At 34.2% G+C, this 21,705-nt stretch overlaps 1 protein-coding gene across 1 annotated transcript in view; it reads right to left on the reverse strand.

Moving 5' to 3' along the window:
• The window catches only part of LRP1B (LDL receptor related protein 1B), a gene marked incomplete at both ends in the record, with an annotated part of 1,929,835 nt that overhangs the window by 1,217,851 nt on the left and 690,279 nt on the right, over positions 1 to 21,705 (reverse strand). The window contains one exon of the mRNA XM_080798957.1: positions 18,761 to 18,898. Within this exon, the coding sequence (XP_080655083.1) occupies positions 18,761 to 18,898 (138 nt within the window). The remainder of the gene's footprint in view (positions 1 to 18,760; positions 18,899 to 21,705) is intronic.

Here is a 21,705-nt window from a genome sequence, read left to right on the forward strand (position 1 = left end):
AGGGCAAGGGCCTTCACTTTCATTCTCCACTTGAGTGCCCGGTAAACAGGATACTGTGGATGGATAGAAGACAAAGGAGATGAAGAGGATTTGTGTAATCACAAAGATAAAAACTCCCAAACACTAAGCTGTTCCATATTGCTCCCACAATTGTAAAGCAGTTAAAACACTAAGATAAACTAATTTACTCTGAAACCTAATTCTTCTTAAATCTAGCTACTAAAATTTGCATGGTGTTTTTCATGTTCTTGCAAATGAATGACATTAGACTGCATTCTCTTCAGAGGGTATTTTTCTTTTAAAAACTGGCCAATCTAATTATCATCTAAGGTAATCAATTTTTCATTATTGCAATCACCCATTAGAATCTTTAGTGTTTTTTTTTATTACAAGCATTCTAAAAGAATCAAATAATAATAAAGCATCCCCCTGCACTTTTTCATAACAACTCATGCAAAAGATCAAAGACAAAAGCATCTCTGATGCATTTTAGAAAAAGTGAGAAAACCAACATACTTGAAGGAATAAGCAATTATGGGTTTGGAATAATCCCAGACAAACAATAAGGGGCCAGATTATATAGGGTTTCATATGTCATTGGGAAACACTGGACTTTATTTTGAATATAATGGGAAAATCCATGGATTAGATTTTGAGTAAAACAGTGATATGACAAATTTTTAAAAGGTCACCTAGTGACTTTGTTGAGAATAGAATATGGTATGATTATATGAGTATGGTAGACCAGTTATGTGGCTATTGCAATCATGCAGATATAAGATAATTATTAGATAGTACCAGAAGAGTGGGTGAAAAGTGATAGGATTTTGAATAGATTTAGAAGATAGAGCTAATAATATATTCTGAGATGAATTCAATCTGGGGAATTAAAAAAAGTCAGAACTTTCTCCAGTATTTTGGTGTGAGAAATGAAAAGACTGTCACCATCTGAAAAGGAAAAAGCTATATGTCTAAAAGTTCTGAGGAGTGGAGAAGACCCTGATCATATGAGTATGAGATATCCATCTGAGATGTTGAGAAGGCAGTTGGAATGTAGACATTTTTTTTTTTTTTTGAAGGAGGGAAGGGGGAAGGTCCAGGGGGAAAAGGAGACATTCTTAAGCAGGCTCCATGCCCTGGAACTTGATATGCACCTTGATCTCCCAACCCTGAGATCATGATCTGAGCCAAAATCAAGAGTCAGACACTTAACCCACTGAACCACTCAAGTGTCCTGGATGCCGATTTCTGGAGTTAGACAGTAGTCTGGACTAGAAAAACAAATGGGGCACCAGCACATAGATGATCTCAAAAGCCACAGGAATAAATGAGTTCATCAAGAGTGTAAATTAAGTAAAGAAGAGAAGAACAAGGATTGAGGTTGCTTAAGAAGAAATAGAGGAATGGTAAAGAAATAGAAAAGAAGTAACCAGTGAGCTAAGCAGAATACCAATGGAGTGTGGCGGTGTCCTGAAAGGCAAGTAAATAATGTTTAATGAGGAAGAGAAAGTGTTCAGCTATGTCAGAAATTACCAATAAAGAAATTAAGAAAAAAATCTGTAAATTGACTGAGTATACCATTGCTGAGGTTATTGGTGACCTTGATGAGAACAGTGTTAGTGGAGTAGTACAAAAGTCTGACTGCAGTATGTTTAATAGAGAATGAATAGGAGAAATGGAAACAATAAATAGAAGAGAAACAAAGAAATAGCACAATAGATGACAGGGGTAGAGGAGTCAGGAAATCTTATTTATTCATTCACATATAAATATGTATGTACATTTTTCAAGAAGATATGACTGTATGTTCACAAAAATGTTCCTATAAATGTGAGAGATGAATGATGTAGAAGAGAGGGAGGAGAGTGGGATGAATGTATTTGAATAGTTTAGAACAGAGGAGACCTGGTATTGGCATCAGGTAAAACCATAGATAGGTCTATAGGAACAAGTCAGAAGTGAGTGCAGATGCCAAAGAGTAGATATGTGTAGTGCTGGGAGTCTGCATTTTTTTTTTCTGGTTTTTTGATTCCTTCAGTTTTCTCGGCCTACTGTGAAGTAAAATCATTAATAGAAAGAAGATGGGTAAGAAAGGGTTGGTCTAAGAAGAGATAAGATGCAAGATAGACTTCAGGGACAGGAAGATACTTAGGAATGTATAATATGATTGGCTGATAACATTAAGGACAAAACTGAAGTTTAAGGTCATGGACTGAAAGCATGGTGGTTTGCTTTTTTTAGCCAGGATCATTTTACAGGTGAAGGGACAGAGCAGGTGGAGAGTTGAATTTAATTAGGGCTGTGTTTTTGCCAGTTGAGTATGAGGTAGCAAGAGAATGGCTAAGGAGCTGATGTGGTATGCAGTGAAGTGATTAAATAAGAGACCACGGAATTGAAGAATAGTAAAAAGGGGAAGTGACCACATCAAGTGTGTCTAAACCTGTGAAAATCTTGGAATACAAATGGACCTAACGTTCTGGTAGATTATTAGGATGGAATTACTAGAAGTCATAAGAAATAATAAAGGTAGTAAGCTAGAAAGATTGGTGGTTGTGTTCAGAAACTTGAGATGATGGAGGGCTTGCAAGGGTTACCAATAGCAAATTCTAGACTCGAGAGAATGGCAATTGGTGTGAGTAGCTGACATTGGGTGAAGAAATTGGGAGGCTGAGCTATTATAAATACTACCTAAAAGTCCACTGAATTTTCCAAAAATTAAGATAGAAGTAGTATTGGGTAGACAGAGCTACAATGATTGAAAAAGAAGACAGAATGACCTGGGAATCACATCATGACATGATAACAGCAATGAAGAGTAGTGGATAAAACCAGCTAATGGTATGAGCTATAAGGCTGAACATTTTTGGAGATAGAGAGAATGCTCTGCTTACAGCAATAAGGAGGAGGGAGGACAATTACCCCCAAATTTGCTACTTTAAACCCAATGGTAGAATTTTTAGGGGAAAACGGTTTTCATTTGTGAGGTCTGCAGGGGAATCAGGGAGGGCCAGGAAGCTGATAAATTTTTGAGAGATGAGGTTGAACATGTAAGGGAATTCTGTAAATAGTGGACTGAGTTTTAGAGGGCACACTGAAAGAATGAGAAAAGAAGACAAAATAAGAAACTCTGCAATGATTATAGTTCTGTGGTGATGGACATTTAAGTGTGGGGAAAGACATAATAATATAGACATCAGTATAAGTATTGGTGGATTTAAGACAGATAGAGGTGAAGGGAAGAAAGCAGTGATTCCTGGCACTTCCACTTAATTCCTAATGAGTGGAATGAAAGGCACAATGAGGGAGCTGCAAAAATTCAGGCTCAAGATATTGATTAGAAATATTGGCAAAAACAACTGCATTTTCCCTGGACTTGAAGAAGTAAGAAGTTACCTGAGCCCGTAAGTCCTCATTTTTGTTAAAGATACTCAGAAGTAATATGGTCAATTGCAAATGAAAAAGACCTACAAAGTACAACTTGGGAAACATTTCAATGGACTTTCTGATTATTTCTTACCTGAAGATTAAAAAGAAATGAATCAAAGTAAAATTCAGTATATTTTGACCATTTTCCCTGTAAGTGATGGGTATACTTAGAATTGATCATGGCAATGTTCCTTTGGAGGAATTCAAGCTTCAGGGCCAATTGTGTTTTTCTATCAGTTCTCTAACTATATAGTTCATAATTATATACTAATGTGTTGCATTCGTAAACAATTATGGAAACCCTTTAAGGATAAAAACCATCTGCATATTTCCAGAGCCCAGCATAGTGACTGGCTTATCTTGGATTTTCAGCAAATATTTATCTAATAGGTAAATAAAAGATTAAGTAAAACAATAATATTTTTGAAGACTGACTCTATGAAAAACATGAAACTAACATAAATATACAACTCTGAAGGAAATGTGTTTCTGAAGCACTGAAGTCTGAAAAGAAAGCTACCTTAAGTGATAACAGACCCATAAGAGACACTTTGGGCATGCTTTTGAATAAAACAAAATATTTTCATATAATTTCTTTCTTCTATACCCCCCCTTTGGAAGACATGATCTTCCCTTTTCTACACCTAATTAAGTTCGTTGCAATTTAAGATGCAGCTTTAATGATCTGACCACAAAAGTGATATAAGGATACTAGAGTGAAGAATTCTTTGTCATCAAACAAAATAGTTGACATTGAGTCAACTTTGGATATTATTCTCTATTGAACTATTTTTTTTTTCTTTACCTAGTCCAGTTTCATCTATGACATGCACACCATATAAGTATGTTATGTTCATTTTATACCATTTTCCTGCCTGTTGGATATTAAACTTACTGAGATTTCATAGTCTCCAACACCAGTTCATCCAATTTCAATTTTTTTTAATAAATTTGAATAAATCAGTTTTTTTCCCACAAAGCCTTCTCTCTGACATGTGATGTCTTGTCTTATTTGCTAGATCATCCTTCCATCCACCCATCCATCCATCCATAGTTCATTTGTACTTCCTTGTCTATTCTATCCATTTTGATTGCTTTAATGGCACCTGTCTGATCTATGTTATTAAATTAGACTTCCACAGAGGTACTTTAAAATAATTATAATTTAATTATAACTACCTAAAGCTGAGCATTTATTTGATCTTTACACACATTAGTTCAATTATAGTTTCATACCTAATTTTAGTTCAAATATATTTTCTTCCCAGTATATGGTAAGAGCAAGGGAAAATACTCATCCTCCCCTTATATTTCTCAAATAAAATGAGCCTTAACATATCAAGTTTCGTGCCTTGTTTATTGGTGACCAGTCTTACAAATACAACTATAAAATCACTTGTCCAATTAAAAAGTAGGTAAGCAGCTGTAATTCAAAATATTAAGTTTTAATCACTATTACAGCATAAAATATGATCCTAAACATCTACAACAATGTGCTTCTGTGATGCAATTATATATTGCCATTTATTTCTAAAGAGTTAGGAAACCTGTCTGACACAATATTCCACTTTTTATTTAGAATGGAATAGAGGTAGATAACAAGCTGTACTGCAAGATAGTAAGTGATCAACTCTTCTATGATGTCATAAAGATGATTGGATGATCCTTTAATCCTCTACATTCGTCAACATACATGAAAATATTTGGGCATTTCTTATTTAGATTAGTATTGGTCCTTTGTAGATATGCAGTACCTTGGTTCCATACAATAAAACAAAATGTCAAAAAAGTTACACTACCTAAGTCACTGAACTAAGTGCTAATTGCCTCTTCGAAAGAATTATTATATATTCCAGGTGTATCTGAATAGCAAAAAAGCATTATAATTTAGTATATTGGAAATATTTATATTTGCTTTGGGAAATATTTCTTACAGAAACTATTACACATCCAAAACAACAACAACAAAAAATGTCACTTGAAAATAGAAAAAGCTATTGAAGAAAAAGGAAAATATATATTGGTGAACTAAATCAACTTTAGGAGAAAAATCCAACAATCAAATAGAAAAAAACTTTAGATTTCAACACAGACACTTTAGCCCAGAAACAAACAAAAACAGTCTTTGACAATAATAAAGGATGTCTCTGTATCTAAGTTGTTTTTTTTTTTTTAAAGAAAGCTATTTCTTTCTTCCATAGTAATCATTTCTACTTGAACAAGGAGTATAATAATACAGCAGCAATTTAAAAATCCAATCTATGTTTTTACATGTGTGCCTGAAGTCATTTTTTTCTTCTGATTTTGGGGGCTCTGAAATCCAGTGCAATGTATAAACTAGAAATACAGTAATTCCAGTTTGGCAGATATTGCTGACTGCAATTCTATAACATTTGTTTCAAATCCAGGTTCTTAAAAGACATGAACTGTTCACACCAGAACAGCCACACTGTCCTGGCTGACTAACCCATACAGCTCTTTTTTTTTTTTTTTTTTTTTTTAAGATTTTATTTATTTATTTGACAGACAGATCACAAGTAGGCAGAGAGGCAGGCAGAGAGAGAAGGGAGGAAGCAGGCTCCCTGCTGAGCAGAGAGCCTGATGCGGGGCTCGATCCCAGGACGCTGGGATCATGACCTGAGCCGAAGGCAGCGGCTTTAACCCACTGAGCCACCCAGGCACCCCCCATACAGCTCTTCTTAATACAGAGCAGCTAGGTGGAAGAAGCCTTTAGTTTCATCCCAGGAAGTTCTCCAGCTCCTCCCTTGCTTATTCAAAAGGGAAGCATACCACCACACCAATGTGGATTTACCTATTATTAAAATGAAGAGGAAAAGATTAATATGCTATTTGCATAGGGAATTTGGTATAATCACCAACATTTTCTATTCTGACTTTGATTCCTCTCAGCACATAGAATTCTTCACTTTGCTCTTCTCTTAGACATTCAGAATTTTAATTTTAGAACTCTAGTGGGTATCACGTGATACTACACTATATTCATACTCCATTTCTCTTCTCCTCTCCCTCTCTCTCTCTATGTGTGTGTGTGTGTGTATGTGTGTATGTGTGTGTATTATATATATATATATACATACATATATGTAACTATACAATATGTTGTTTTTACTGTGAGATTTTATTACGATATGCTCCAGTGCCTATATAATGCCTACTTACTTTCTAGGACCATGTGGTAAAAACTACTTTCTTAACTGGAATCTCATATATACTACTTTCTTAACTGGGATCTCATTAATTTGGGAGTATAAAAAATGGCAAAGGTAATCACCTGATGGAATTTGGAATTCAAAAAAAAAAAAAAAAGAAAGGAAGAAAAGAAGAGAAAAAAGAAAAAAAAATTATAAAAAATAAAGGATCCTTCAAAATAAAATAAAAATCAGCAGCAATAAAATATTTGTGATGTATTTTTTTGGTTGGAAACAACTGGTAGTCTTAGGAAAGCAAAAGCAAAACATACAAACAACAGGAAATTTACCATCAGAGAGGGAATAAGATAAACAAAGGAGCTTAACATGATTTGGCATTCTCAAAATATTAAATAAAACAACATTTATACATGATGACAGACCACATAGTCAAAATAAATTATGAAATAAGGTTGGCTGACCGCAGATGTGAAATAATAGCAAAGATTTTGAAATTCTGATAGTTTTTTAAAGTCTTAAGTTTAAGCTCAATTTGAAGGAATAAAAATGTAAAGTAAAGCCCGAAAGGGGGCAGAGAGCAATGATAGCAATAGAGGAGAGAGAAGGAAATGAAAGAGATGGGAAGAAGAAAACGAGCGAGAATGAGAGGGAGAGAGGAAGGGAGAGAGAGATCATTCTCTTGTAAATCAAATTTATCTGGGTTTTTTCTCAGGCAGCGGCCAGCCCTTACTGACTCCCCAGGAACTCTCTTCCATGGCCACTGAGTCTGGATATTTGGGAACTCTTTGCTACAGTACAGCTGACCCTTTTCCTACCATTTCCCAGGGGTATTGAATATTTTTATTCATTTAAACAATTTTATACCTGGAGGGAGTTTTAGTGATATTGCCTGAACATCTCATTTCACTGGTTTTCAAAACTACAGAGCCAATTACTGACCAGTTCTCTGTCCTTTAGAATTTTCCCATAGGTTTCATCCAACATAGTACAACTGAATCCCTATGTGGTGAGCAGTCAACTATCTGAGTGCTCTATTAAAGCACATATAGCAAAAACTTCTAGTTGCTACCGAATATCCATTATCCCTTTCTTCCAAGTCTGATTTTATTGAAACAGTGTTTGCACAGTTGAAAAACTACATCTCCCAGCCTTTAGTCCAAAGAAGGGTGGTTGTGTGTTAAAATTCTGGCCAATGGCACAGAGATAGAAATTTGGTAAAGTCCTTTAAGACAGAGTTTGACTTGCTTGGTTGGGGTATTTTATTCTTCTTCTTCCTCATGGAATGGGGATGTGATATTTGGAGTTGCAGTGGCCATCTATGGCCTTAGCCTATTTGAGGGTAGAAGGCAGTTGAGAAAAATAGTTGAAGAGAAGCTTGGGAAACAGAGATCACGTCATGAAATCATTTTCCCTGACATGGAACATCTATCTCTGGACATTTTTTTTTCTTTTATTTCTTTCTTTCTTTCTTTTTTTTTTTTTTTTTTTAAGATCTGTTTTTCATAGCCTAAGACAATTCCTAACAGAAGCAACATGAGTGAACAAGGCAATGTTAAGGTATAAGAAAACACATAAAGAATAATCACAGGAGTCAGAAGCTCTGACAGTCAATTATAGAGAACACTACTCATTTAAATTGTATCTGGATTGGTTGGGGGGGGCAGTCTATAACTTTAAAAAATTTGAAAATTTGAAACTGTCTGGAGAGGTGCAAGAAAAACACGATTAACCTATAGGAATATGTTGGACTGAAAAGAGTAAAAATTGGGAGAGCATGAAGAATTTTATAATACATTATGCAAGCATTTGTTCAGAGTACAAATTGCTAAGCATTGACTATGTTACTAAAAATGGCTGTTAGAATTTCTCTCCCTGGAGGCCTTCCGAATTGCGTAGGTGGCAATCTGTCTAGGCAAGTTTGGGTTCAGTCCAGCCTAAAGGCAGATGGATGGACTGGATGACCTCTGAAAATCCCTTATGGCCCTATTATCTTCCAGGTCTGCTTCACACTGAGAGAAAGTTATTGCTGCTTCTCTATTTGTAGGTATAGTCATAGAGCAGACCTTTGCTTCCCTCTGCATATTACAGGTGTCTCTAGTAAATAAGGAGAAACAAAACTGAAAGGAGCCAATCACTTTAGGTAAAATGCAGGAGTGAATCTTCCTGACAAAGAGCACATTGTTCGTTTGAGGTCAATAATTCTAGCATACTGTGTAGTATACTTTACCCCATGAGTTACTCTACAGGAGTCCCGTGTATTTTTTCACTTAATCACTGTTTCCTGTGCCTTTGTCCTCCCTGCCCTGTTGACTGACTCCCTGCAGTGAAGTGACTAAGGTAGAAGTTAAATGCAAGTTTCATTAGATGTTTCCAATCTATTAGGGGCATAAGATGTATACATAGGAAGAAAAAAGATGAATTAAACCAAGGCACATTTGCATTGAAAAATTCACCTCAGCAGGTAAGTAACACTGTGTTGGGCAAAATTATTAGGCTTTGACCCTCTAAGCATATTTCTCTCCGTTCTGCACATTTCCTTTGCATAATGAGCTTAAATGGGTAGGGTGAAAACCTAACTTATTGAAAAGGAACTGGAAGTCATTTGTGAGTAGGATGGAGCACTCACAGTACAAACTTGACTGGAATCATCACCTTATCCTGGTTTTGAAAACAAGAGCAAATGAACAAAAACACAGGTGAAAGGCATAAAAATATGTATGTTTTAATTTCCTGAAATAAGCAATTCAGCTAGATATCCAAGAGATGTAGGCTAGGAAAATCTAACAGAATACTTACGCAGAAATATTTTTCTATATAATAATAAATTATATATAATTTTAATATAATAAGTATTTAGATATTCCATGTGAACTAAAAAGTAATTTATACTATATCTTTTAACATTTTTTTCAAACTTCTTTGAAAACTCTTAAAATTTAATTGATCTAACTAAAAGTTAGACAATTCAGATTCTTAGTGTTTCTACTCTGAAAATATTGGATAGTTCTTTGAGCCATTTATTGAACTGCACAGATTTTTTTCTTGGCACTCTGAGTTTTGTACCTGTAGATTGAATGAGAACATCCCACACATTTCAGCTAATGGAACTGAAAAGTGCTCTTTGGGCTTGCCCTTCCTATTCTCCTTTTTATCTGATGTTCAAGACTTGGCTCACGGTCACACTGACCTAATTCAGAAGATGCTCTGAGAGCACACTGATCTCACTTTGGTTGGCATCCTATGGCTTCCACAACCACAATGGGTTGTCTGGACTGGTTCTACAATCCTACTTGGCATACAGAGGTCAGTTGTCAATTTCATGCTTTCACTAAATCACAAACCTAATGGGGAGCTGGAAGGCAAATTCTCAGCTAACAGAAATAAATCTAGGTGGTGTGTATTTCTTCAGAAATTAATCTTTAATGTGTTTCTTATGTCTGAACACAAATATACAAGTACATGTAGAAAGCTTAGGAGAAACTTAAAATACATATGCATATTTTTCTGTCTCCACATGAATGAAAAACAAATCAATGTTTGATTTGACTATGAAGGGACTAATTATGGAAAGCTCCAAAGTCACCAGTCTTTTTTTTTTTTTTCTTAAAGATTTTATTTATTTGACAGAGAGAGAGAGAGAGAGAAGAGCTCAAGCAAGGGGAGCAGCAGACAGAGGGACAGAGAGAAGCAGGCTCCTTATTGAGCAGGGAGAGCCCGGTGTAGGGCTGGATCCCAGTACCCTGGGATCATGACCTGAGCAGAAGGCAGACGCTTAACAGACTGATCCACCCAGGAGCCTCGAAGTCACCAGTCTTGTAGCTATTTTGTTTTTTCGAATATTATTTAATATATTAAATATTCAGTTATGACAGGATTATAACACATGGAATCCAACAGAATAGGGTTTACTGTATAAATGATAACAGTGGAGCAGAGAAAAAGCAACAGAAATAGTATTTTTCTGCAATTTTAACAGATTATAAATTCAGAATTAAAAACATTGGCTGAAGGTGTGAAAATCTTTTGACATCGTCCTCTATAGAATTCTGTAAAACTTCCTAGAATTCCAGATCAAGCTTAATAAATCTCAGATCTTCTAATTATTTACTGGTTATTTATTGGAAGAGTATTGGGTTTTTTCTTTCAAAATTAAAACTTTGTCTATTGAATGACCTTAAGAAGTCTCTCATTTTTCCTTCCAGATCCTATTATTGAAGTTGATTCCTAGGCTTTTTTCCTTTTTTTTCTCTTCTCTTTTGTCACTTCCTATTGTAACTAGTGCAAATCTACTTCAAAGAGTTAAAATGAACTTCCCCAAATCCTTTCTACATCCCTTATCAAATGAAAGCACTAATTTTTCTCAAGGGAATAAAGCTAATAGTCAGATTGAGACATTCAATTCTGCAAGCTTGTTATATAGTTTTTCAGTTTGTGGTTCACTCAGCACATTTTTTTCTCCCTGCTCAATCAATTAATAAAACTGACAGGAAACATATAGTTAGCTCAAAAGTGTTTTTCAGTTGATTTTCTACAGGCCATCTTGCTCCTTTAAGAACGGGTCAGAAAGGATGCTGAAGCATAACAATTTTATGCATTTCTCTGAGTTGATATGTTAAGGCTCAGTAGTCAAAACTGGAGAACAAAAACTCAAGGTCACAGTTTTTAAACCTTGCTTTCACACTGCTTTTCTGTGTGACTCCTGGGGATGCCAGTCAATCTCAGCTACCTGCTTTAATTCCTTACTTTGTAAAGTATCAAGCTGCTTGTGTCAAAAACTAAGTAATGAATTATAGGGGATTTGCCCTCACATTTGAGGTTGAGTAGAGAGCTGAGGGACAGTTTATTACAATTCATACTTTTGAATAATATTAGAACTGTCATCCATTTCCCAAAGTTAAGATACAAGAGGGCAAAACTTAGGCAACAACTAAGATGCTACTTTAGTGGTTGCTAAAGATAGGATTCTGGTTGCTTAAAATAGTAGATACACATTCCAAATTCCTAACTTTCATTGGAAAAAGAGCTCACTTAAAATGGCTTTCCTTGTTATCTCTTTTGACTTCTACTTACATGAAAGTGATACATTAAAGAATAACATATCTCATGCCTTGTACGGGAGCTGGTCTATGTAAACAAAAGTGACTGTTTAGCTCAAAGTTTTATGTTTATAATAATGTACATTTTAACCTTCTAAGAATAAATCACAGAACCTGCCCCATATATGCAACAATTCTAATCTTCTTATGCTTAGTAGTAAAATATATACCACCCTTATAATATTGAGAATACATTTTAGAGTCATCTTCCACTCTTTCTCTTGCATTTCGGGTAGGTCATATTGTATCCTTATTCTAATGTAAACACTCCAGGTCTAATATCAGGTGTTTTTTCAGGTTCTACTTCACCCATCTCTGCTTAGAACCCTATGCATCAACCTTACCAAAGAACTTAAGAGCTCTCTTGAGTGTACCATGTTTTCTTAAACACCTGTGTCTCTGTACACATAGTTCCCTCCTTTTGAAATGGTCCCCTTTCCCGCGTTTGCCTACCAAACCCTTAGAGTGAGAAGTGTCAACCATCAGCTTTCTGGGGGAATTTTCTTGCATCCCCTCAAGCAGAATTAGATGCTCTTCGTTTTAGTCTTCCTCAGCAATTTCTACATACCTCCATTATGACAAGTGAATTCCATGGAGGCAGAAAATAGGATTTTCTACATCCCCAGTGCTTAGGTAAGTGTTTAGAATACTCTCAGCAGTCAATAAAATTTATTGAAGTGAATTAATGAATTCAATATAGGGAAAACTTTATAGTGTTTCTTTTGGCACAGTTTGGAAAGTTCATTTTGGCCTCATATCCATTATTATTTCTTACATACTATTCTCTGTTTTCCATCATATTAGGAAGGGAACTATGGGGGAGACATCCAGGTAAATGAGTCCCAGTGTCCATGAATATCCATGCAAATTAACTATTCCCAAATTAGTGGAACTAATAACAAGTTTCTTCTTTCGGAGATATTACTGGGGGTAGAGTTGGGTAAGCTGAGTTCTCTGGCTTTTTGTGGTTTTGCACAGTCATTCTATGTAAGAGGTTGGTATATTTTAGGTACAGGCATCATAGGAGTTGTTTCAAACCAAGTAGTCAATCTCTATATCAAAGCACTTGCTCCTTGTTCTACAGATATTAAGCAAACAGAATAAGTACTCCACTGAGGGGTAAGTTGTGGATTCGTGGTTTTGACTTACATCCGTTTAAAACCAAAATCACCTAGAAATAGAGTATAATTCAGCAGCAATTAAAGGTCCATAATGCACCAGGATTCTTACCACAGAAAAGACTGGATCAAAAAATATGGATGTAATACCAGCTAGTTTTAAACCACTGTTTACCAAGAAGAAAAATATAGAATCTGCGATGAGGTTTTAATAAAGTGTATCTTTTTTTAGGTTAGATCCTTCAGTGTTTGATCATTTTTAAGCTATTACTATGCTTATAGGATATTCTTTTTATATTGCAAAGTCTGTTTTCCAGTTATTCTTAAAAACGATTCTGTCTGGGGCCAGAGAACACTAATTAATATATATTAACATTAATCAAAGATGTAAATCCACTACAAAAAGATTCATTTCCAATAAACAATAAACTACTTTAGATTATCTTTTCACATGCTGGGCTATGATATAGAGCCACATTAGTTATCCTCTCCCCACAGGCAGTCAGTTAGCTTGTCAGCTGTCTTTAGAAGTCAACATATTCAAACAAACAATTGAAATCTGAACTCCAAGTCTCTTGAGCAGGATTATTCTAGCAATCACTTCTAACAAATCAGTGTTAAGAAGTCAGATATCTGTGCAACAACATATTTCTAATTAAACAGAATTTATAAGTCTAAAACCCTGGAAAATTAATATACACATTCATATGTACCTATATATGGGTACATATATCTGTGTGTACACATTAATAGGCACATAAACATAGACACATACATATATTTAGAAAGTGTTCAAGTACATTCACCTAATTTTCACATAGGTGTCATTTGTCGATATAAACGTCTGTAATAGCCTTGCAAAAGGATGATACACTTGTAGAAAACTTATTCTTCATAAGAATTGTCGCTTTGCTTCTAAAAAGCATTAGGTCCTGAAATCAACCAGTGGTAAGAGTCATCGTCTTTCACTAAACTAACTCAGTTACTGAAGCTAATCGTTTTGAGAGAAAATGCTTATATTTGAGATAGATTTGAGACTCTGCGATCACCTTAGCACAACTCAAGACAAAATATATATATATATACACACACACACACACACATATGTCTATATATGTGTATATATATATATACACACACATATGTGTGTGTATATATATATATATATATATATATCAGAATCTACTTTTAAGTTGCAGGAACTTCAATAATCAAAAGTGGTCTGAGCACATAAACCCAGGTCCTCCTGGTTAATTATAGCTGTTTGTTTTCTAGCTCTTGGCTTATTGATGTTTCAAGTAACTTGAAAACACACTGGTCAAGTTTCTTTCTCTCCAGGAGCTTTAAGCTTTGTGTTGCTGAAAGATATACTTCCTCTAACATTGCCTGCAATTGTACCTCTTCTCCATACCTTTGCTTTTGGATTCTGCATACTGAAATTCCCTTCTCTAGCATGGTAAGCTGATTTTAATTTAGAAAAAGGATTGGCAATATTTTTCAATAGGAACTTTTAAAATGGGGATAGGGCAAGATTCACTGATACGATAAAGTGAATGTAAAAAAAATAAAATAAAATAAAGTGCTCCAAAATTATTTGCCTTTTTCATCAGCTTCACCAACCTCTTTCTTTCTTTCCTTCTTTCCTGGTAGCTACATAAGCTAATCTTGTGTCCACCTGAAATCAATGTTTGTAATGACTAACAAAATATCATCACAAGGTAAAATATTTCTTTTCTGAAAGAATAAAAACTGGCATCCTGAACATTTGAACTAAAGATTAATTCTGAATACTTTATTTTTTAAATTTTTAAAAAATTCTTACTACTTTAAATTAAATTTATTACATTTAATTTTCTCAAATCAATTATTGCATCAAACTAATTGACCTGGATTAATTTCTGAATATTTGGAATATATATGTGATTTAAATAGAAGTTTTAAGGATTACTAATTTTCCTGTGTTGAGTTATTACAGATAATAAAGTTTGCCATTTCACTTCAGTCCATTTTGAGAAAGTTCTAATTTGTAAATTAATTCCAGGATTTTTTAGCACTTTCTCCTAATACTTTATTTTTACCAGTAGCAATATAAAAAAAAAAGTCACATAAATTTTTAAATATAAACCGGTATCTAAAATACATTAGAATAATTACATTAGAATTCCTAGAATCTAAAATAAATACATTAGAATGGATTGTGAGTGGGTGGAGAAAATTATAATTGCACATATTAGGAAAATTATATTCCAAATGGCAGGTAAAGTAAAAAAAATCAAATGGAATTTTAAGAATTCTGAATATGCATTATTAAAGGAGTTAGGTGATATAAAAGAGAATCTTATTCTCTCGGTTCCATATCAAATACACCAATTAACATGTTATACACTCAGAATTACGTAGGAACAGGTTCAGGATAGAAGAGAGAAATCAGGAAAGAACAGTATGTGTGTTTGTGTGTACATATTTATATGTTTGGGTGGTGAGCTCTTCAGGTGACAGAGAGTTTCATTCCCTAATCAGTTTTAGTAAACTCTTCACACAAATTGAAAAGGACATTGGGATGCTGGGTAAACAATCACGTAGATTACATAATCATGTTTTCTTGAGACACAGAAGACAGAATCTCTTTTTGGACGAACATGAAGTGTTTCCGTATTCTTTTAATAGAGTAAAAGTGGACAATGTCACAGAAACTGTTTTTCCCTTGTACATTGAAATGTTTTGTTATTTTGCACCGCAAATGTACTCTAACCAGGATTGTGAATTTTTAAAAGGGGCTTCTCTTGTTCACAGCCACTTTAAATGTTAACATAATGAATTACCTCAAGAAGATCAAATTTCAAAATAGTGTTTTGATACAGTTCAGTCGATCTGGTATCTATTAGTTGAATTTGTTCACTTCTTTGCATGGCTCTGAGGATTTCTGTGGAAATATCCTGTACTGAGAAGCCTTGGACTGTACAGAATGCATTTTTATTGCTCATGCAATTTAGATATAGTAATATTATTACCGATATGAAATACTATGTAGGAAGAGATGAAGTTTTCTAAAATATAATGTGGTGATTTTGAACATTCTCATTGTAAAATTTTTACAAGCACATCCCTATATATAAGTATACCCTTATACAAAAATCCATTTTTCTTTCTTCAAATGGAGCTAAATTATGGAGATTAAAATATCAGTGTTATAGAAAATCATTAATAATAGATATCTTTTCATTACCCTCACCAGGAAGAAATTGATTTTTTTCTAGGGAACATTCAGAAAACAATTCGTTGATACAAAACCATTCCCAGGACCAGAATATCACCTCCAAAATGTTAAATTTTTCTCCTTATTCATTTTCACAAAGGATACAAATATACCACCAAATGTACTTTGGATCCTTTATTAGGAAAAAAAAAAAGGAGACATATGTATCTTTGAATCACATCTTTGGTTTCATGTATAATTACTTAAATTGGAGTATGTGCTTAGAATGCAACAAAAAGAGAAGTGGATTTAGACAGAGAAAGTGATTCAGGCAGAATTGTTCTACAAGAGAAAAGCATCTCTAAAAATCAATACAATGTTTGAATTAATCTGGTTTCTTTATTATATCTCTATAGATGAGAAATTTCTTTAGAAACGTGACAGGCTGGTGCCTAATTAACTTACCAGGAAACAAGTTTTCATTGGGTGTGGCATAAAATTAGGAGAAAGGTTGAAGATACACCCTCTAGTAAGGTGAATAGCAAGCACAGATCCAAATATACGTCTCGTTATTTCTAAATCCACCTCAGGCCATAATAAATTACTTGGCATTTTAAAACACTTCATTTGGTGAAATTTAGAAATATTTAAAAGGCTAAAATTGTTCAATCACCCTCCTACCAAAAAAAAGAAAAGAAAAAGTTTGTTACTAGTGACAGAGATATGAAAGTTGGAACAGTTAGAAACCTGAATTAGAACAGGAAGAAAGATTGAACCATAAATAATTATATACGTTAAATGTATCTCAGTCTGAAGTATACACTGAGTTTTTAAAAGTTCAAGATAAATCTAGTACCATTTTATTTTTATTCCAATACTTTGTATTTATATGAATCCCCTGTTTTACTATTAACATATTCCTTCACCTATTAGATCACAACTCTAAATTTTACTAGAGAACTCAGATATATTTTCATATGATTCACAGCACTGAATTATGTTTGAGATATTCTAATTTGTGTAACCACTTCCGAGGAAGTTTTTGGCAATGTGATAATTTCACTCTTTTAGAAGCTCAGTCACACATCTATCCAAATTTTTTTTTCCTTAATGTAATAAGAAGCCTGAATTATAACTGAAGTGGGTAGAATTAGGCTCTAGAAAAGATAATTAATTTCTGAAAAGAAAATTAAACTCTTTGACTCCTATCACTTTATAATTCCATACTTACCTTTTTTCTGTTAATATCCTTCTTTTAAATATCCAATTATACAAAAAGAATACATGTCAAAGGTCTTTAAATAAAAAATATCTTATCAATTATTATTATACATGTGTTCATAACTAAAACTGAAAATTTTTTGGCTCCTTTTGTGACCCTGACAGAATTCAGGCTAAGAAACAAAACTCAGCCAAAGAAGCAAAAGCTGTAACTTCTCAGACTGAATCTGTCCACAGAACCAGAGATAGTCTCTTCTGAAAAAGGGAAAGACCCAGTGGCCTGGATGATCTATGGTCTCTCAATAGCCTTACCACCTTGGACTACCTTTCTAAGACTTACTCTTTTTTCCAGCATATCTGTCCGTCTCTGGTATTGAATCCAGTTACTTCATTCAGCGCTGTGGTAGGGAGCTGGAAGCCAGTAAGCCCTGACAGGACTCCAGACAGGCTTTGTTTGGTCTGTACATGGTTGGCCACACAATGTTTTAAAAAGAAGTAGCTTACATTGAACGATGTAAACACATACAGGTATGGAGCTGCTTCTGAAAAACTGGAACTTTAGGTAACCTGTGACCTGTTTGCACATGGCAGCAGTTAGTTTGTGTGAATCTGGTCAGAGACCAGACATGTATCTCCAGTTTTCTATAGTTCTCTATTCCTTATTGTCTTACTGACCTCAACACAAAGGACAGGTTACTTACTCTTTAACTGCTCAGCTTCAATAAATACCCTTTGTGTTATACTCAGCTGGTGGGAATTTGACTGAGAGACTTTTGATTCAGTGGTTTCTTTCTGGGCTTTATCTTGGAGCCAAATTTACTTGACTGATACCTCGATTCTGTTTCCAGATTTGGGTCCTTACCTCAATCCTCGACATTTTCTTTTTTCTTTTTTTGGCTTCATACTTCATTTCCTCTCTCCAACCAGTTTTATTAGAATGTTCCATATTCTGGTTAACTTTTTGTTAACTTTTAGATTTTAATTATTTCTCCCTCCCTTCATTAATATGTAGGTAAAATCATGACCATTGTAGAACATAGATGTTGCATTTAAAAAAAAAAAAGAAAATTATAGGAAAGTAGGTATAACTTCACGGAAGTAACATTAAGGAAAAATTCCTGGGAATACCTCATACTAAAATATTTTGTTGCAGAGGTTTTACTTCAAATACTCTTTGTTTAAGCAAAGGTTTAGAGAAATAAATTTATGACACTGTATGGTATTCATCTCCTGTGACAAAGGCTTCTCATTTGTCTTTTCCTCAAGAGTACTGTTTTCTATGAAATACGTAATTGTTTCAGAGTGCAGTGTCAAAGTCCAAGTGTATTTCTTTTTCTAATGGCATTTTTCAATAAAGCACAACAAGTTACAGGTTTGAAATGCATATTGACTGTTTCTGGCAATAAAATTCTTGCTTTCTCAATAACTGATATGGTTATGGTTGAAAGAAAAGGCAGGTTATAGGTTCTTGAACTTCCATTAAACTGTGAATAATTTAATAGTGTGGTTGGATTGTTCCACAAATGGACTCACCCTGACAATGCAGTCCTTCATCATACCCATCTGAGCAGTCCAAGACACCATTGCACAGTTGGGATAAATGAACACATTTGTTCGTACCAAGGCAAGCAATGTGATTCAAGGGGCACTTGATTTCTACCTCTTCAGGACCTGAAAAACAGAAATGTAAAAATGGGTTAGTTTGGCTTTTAATACCAAAACCATTAAGTACAAGAAATTACCAACCTTAATTTACAAGACAAAACTATAGAAAATAACTACCAGAGGGCAGCTCTGACTCTCAGGGATGTCCAAATTAGCCCACATGATTAAAAACCTAATTTTTTAAAACTGCATAAGATATAAAATAATATGTATTTGGGGGTGTCTGGGTGGCTCAGTGGGTTAAAGCCTCTGCCTTTGGCTCAGAGTCCTGGGATCGAGCCCTGCATCGGGCTCTCTGCTCAGCAGGGAGCCTCCTTCCTCCTCTCTCTCTGCCTGCTTCTCTGCCTACTTGTGATCTCTTTCTCTCTGTGTTAAATAAATAAATAAATAAAATCTTTAAAAAAAATTGTATGTGTTTTTTCCAAATAATACAAATAATACATTAAAGACACAAATATTCTTTTCAAACTTTAAGTGGCATAGACTTAAAATCTGATGGCTGGTTTGCATCATTGATTTACCTCTTATCTTTAGATTAAGTGCACCAGGTACTTAAACACTGTACATCTCAATTTCCTCAACTGTGAAATATGGAGAGTTGCAACTCCTTGGCAGAGCTCTTGTTAGAATTCAATCAGGTAACAAGAACAAAAAGATTTCAGTGGAATTTAAATGAAGCTCTGTCAATCTAAAATTATTTCATTTTTATTAAGAATAGCTAGCTATATACTTATTTACTTTATTATAAGTAAATATATATATACTTATATATAACAGTATATAACAGCTAGTTATATACTTACTTACATATGGATTTTTTTGTTTAAAAAAAATCTTTACTGAGCAATTATAATACAACAGAATTTACTAAGGAGTGGGGAGGCGATGATGAACAAAGCATACTCATTGAGTTCTCCTGCTGATGATAATAGTACATTACATGATCACCCTTTGCGTTTTTAAAGATATACTTAGGTTGGAATACCAAGTCTTCTGAAGCTCACCAATTCTGAACTGTCATCCAGTATCCAAATTGTACACTGCTATATCTAAAGTTCAGGTTGTTTATTCCCATACCTTATCTACACTTCTTCGATAGGCACTCTCCAAATTCGCCATGCTGTGATTCTTAATCTTGCCCAACTCTCCTAAATCCGAGTGCAGTCATGCCATATGACTACAGTCGAATGTTAATCTGACACTGATTACTACAAGAGCCCAGATTCTATAGTCAGGCACACTTAGAATTTAATCACAGCAATGTTAATACCCATGGGACATTAATTTATTAAAGCAGCTAAGCATTAATTTTCTTATGTATAAATAAAACTATCAACTGAGTTTACCTTGTAGGCTTGTTGTGAATGTCAAAAGTTATTGATGGCAAAGCACTGAACTTTGTGAGCTTTTTTGTGAGATGTGGGCTCAGAATAGGAATCCAACATGTGTTAATTATGTAAATAAATGCAGCAGAGTGGACCTGTTAACAGACTCTGGAGAAAGATTCTTGGTCCCATCACTTATAAACAATAAGTTGAAAAAATTATGTACCTTTTCTGTGCTTCATCAGGTTGTTCTAGGGATTGTATCAAAAGCTTTTAGCATCTTTCCCAACAAACGCTAGTGTTTCCTTTTTTTTTTTTTAAGAGTTTATTTATTTATTTGAAAGAGAGCAATTGAGAGAGCACAAGTAGGGTGTAGGGCAGAGGGAGAAGCAGACTCACCACTGAGAAGGGAGTGCAAGGTGAGACTCGATTCTGGGACTCCAGGATCATGACCTGAGCCACAGGCAGATGCTTAACTAACTGAGCCACCCAGGCCCCCCTGCCTTTTCATAAACACTTAAATTACATAACTTCCTTTTATATCTTAAGATTCCTCTTCCCACAAAGCCGGACTTGCCAAAAGTAAGATACGTTTTGAAATATCTTCTCAAAATGAGTGATGGGTATATGTGATTTTGTTTGATGCTAAAACAGCTTTCAACATTTTGTATCTGGGGGATATAAATACATTGTTATGAAAGAGCTTCAATAGATGAAGTACTGGCTAATTGGTTTCCTGGTATTTTTTTTCATGTATATTTATACACTTACTGACATACAAGTCTATTAGTTTTGTCGAATGCCCATCACTCCAAATCTACAACTCATTTTATTATAACATGTCTCTGTAACTTGAATATCAATATATTTTAAAACATATGTTATATATAAATATATATAAATATGCATATATAATACATATATAGAAAATATATATAATACAACTACACAAATTAAAATCCAAATTATAGGAATAAAAGTAAGTGAAACTCTTTTCACTGAGAGTTTCTAATATTAAATCTTTTATTTACAAGATTAACATAAATTCACTTAAAAAAATTGAAAAATATAAATTAGTTTTGAAAAGCTATAAATTTCTATGACCAAGAGTCACAATGCGGTTCTTTTTAAAATTAATTGGCTGATTCTTAGAAATTTGAGAATATATATCCTTGCATGAATGTCAAAGTAGTGTTTAGGCCAGATATATTTAGATGTCTCTGTAAAAATCCCAAAAATAGCCCACAGAAAGATCACTTCAAACCTGGGAGCCTAGAAATTTTACAGAGGCCAAAGATGACTCAGTAGTTATTTTTAAAGGCAAGTTTTTTGTTTGTTTGTTTGTTTGTTTTAAGTAATATATGTGTTGGTTCAAATCAAAGTTTTTGGGTTTTTTTGTTTTGTTTTGTTTTGCTTTTGCATCCTTAAGATTATCAGGTCACTGATTAACATGATAGAGGGAGTGAAATGCACATCTGGCATTCACGA

Source organism: Martes martes, assembly GCF_963455335.1.
Source record: "Martes martes genome assembly, chromosome: 3".
In the NCBI taxonomy this organism is placed as follows: domain Eukaryota; kingdom Metazoa; phylum Chordata; class Mammalia; order Carnivora; family Mustelidae; genus Martes; species Martes martes.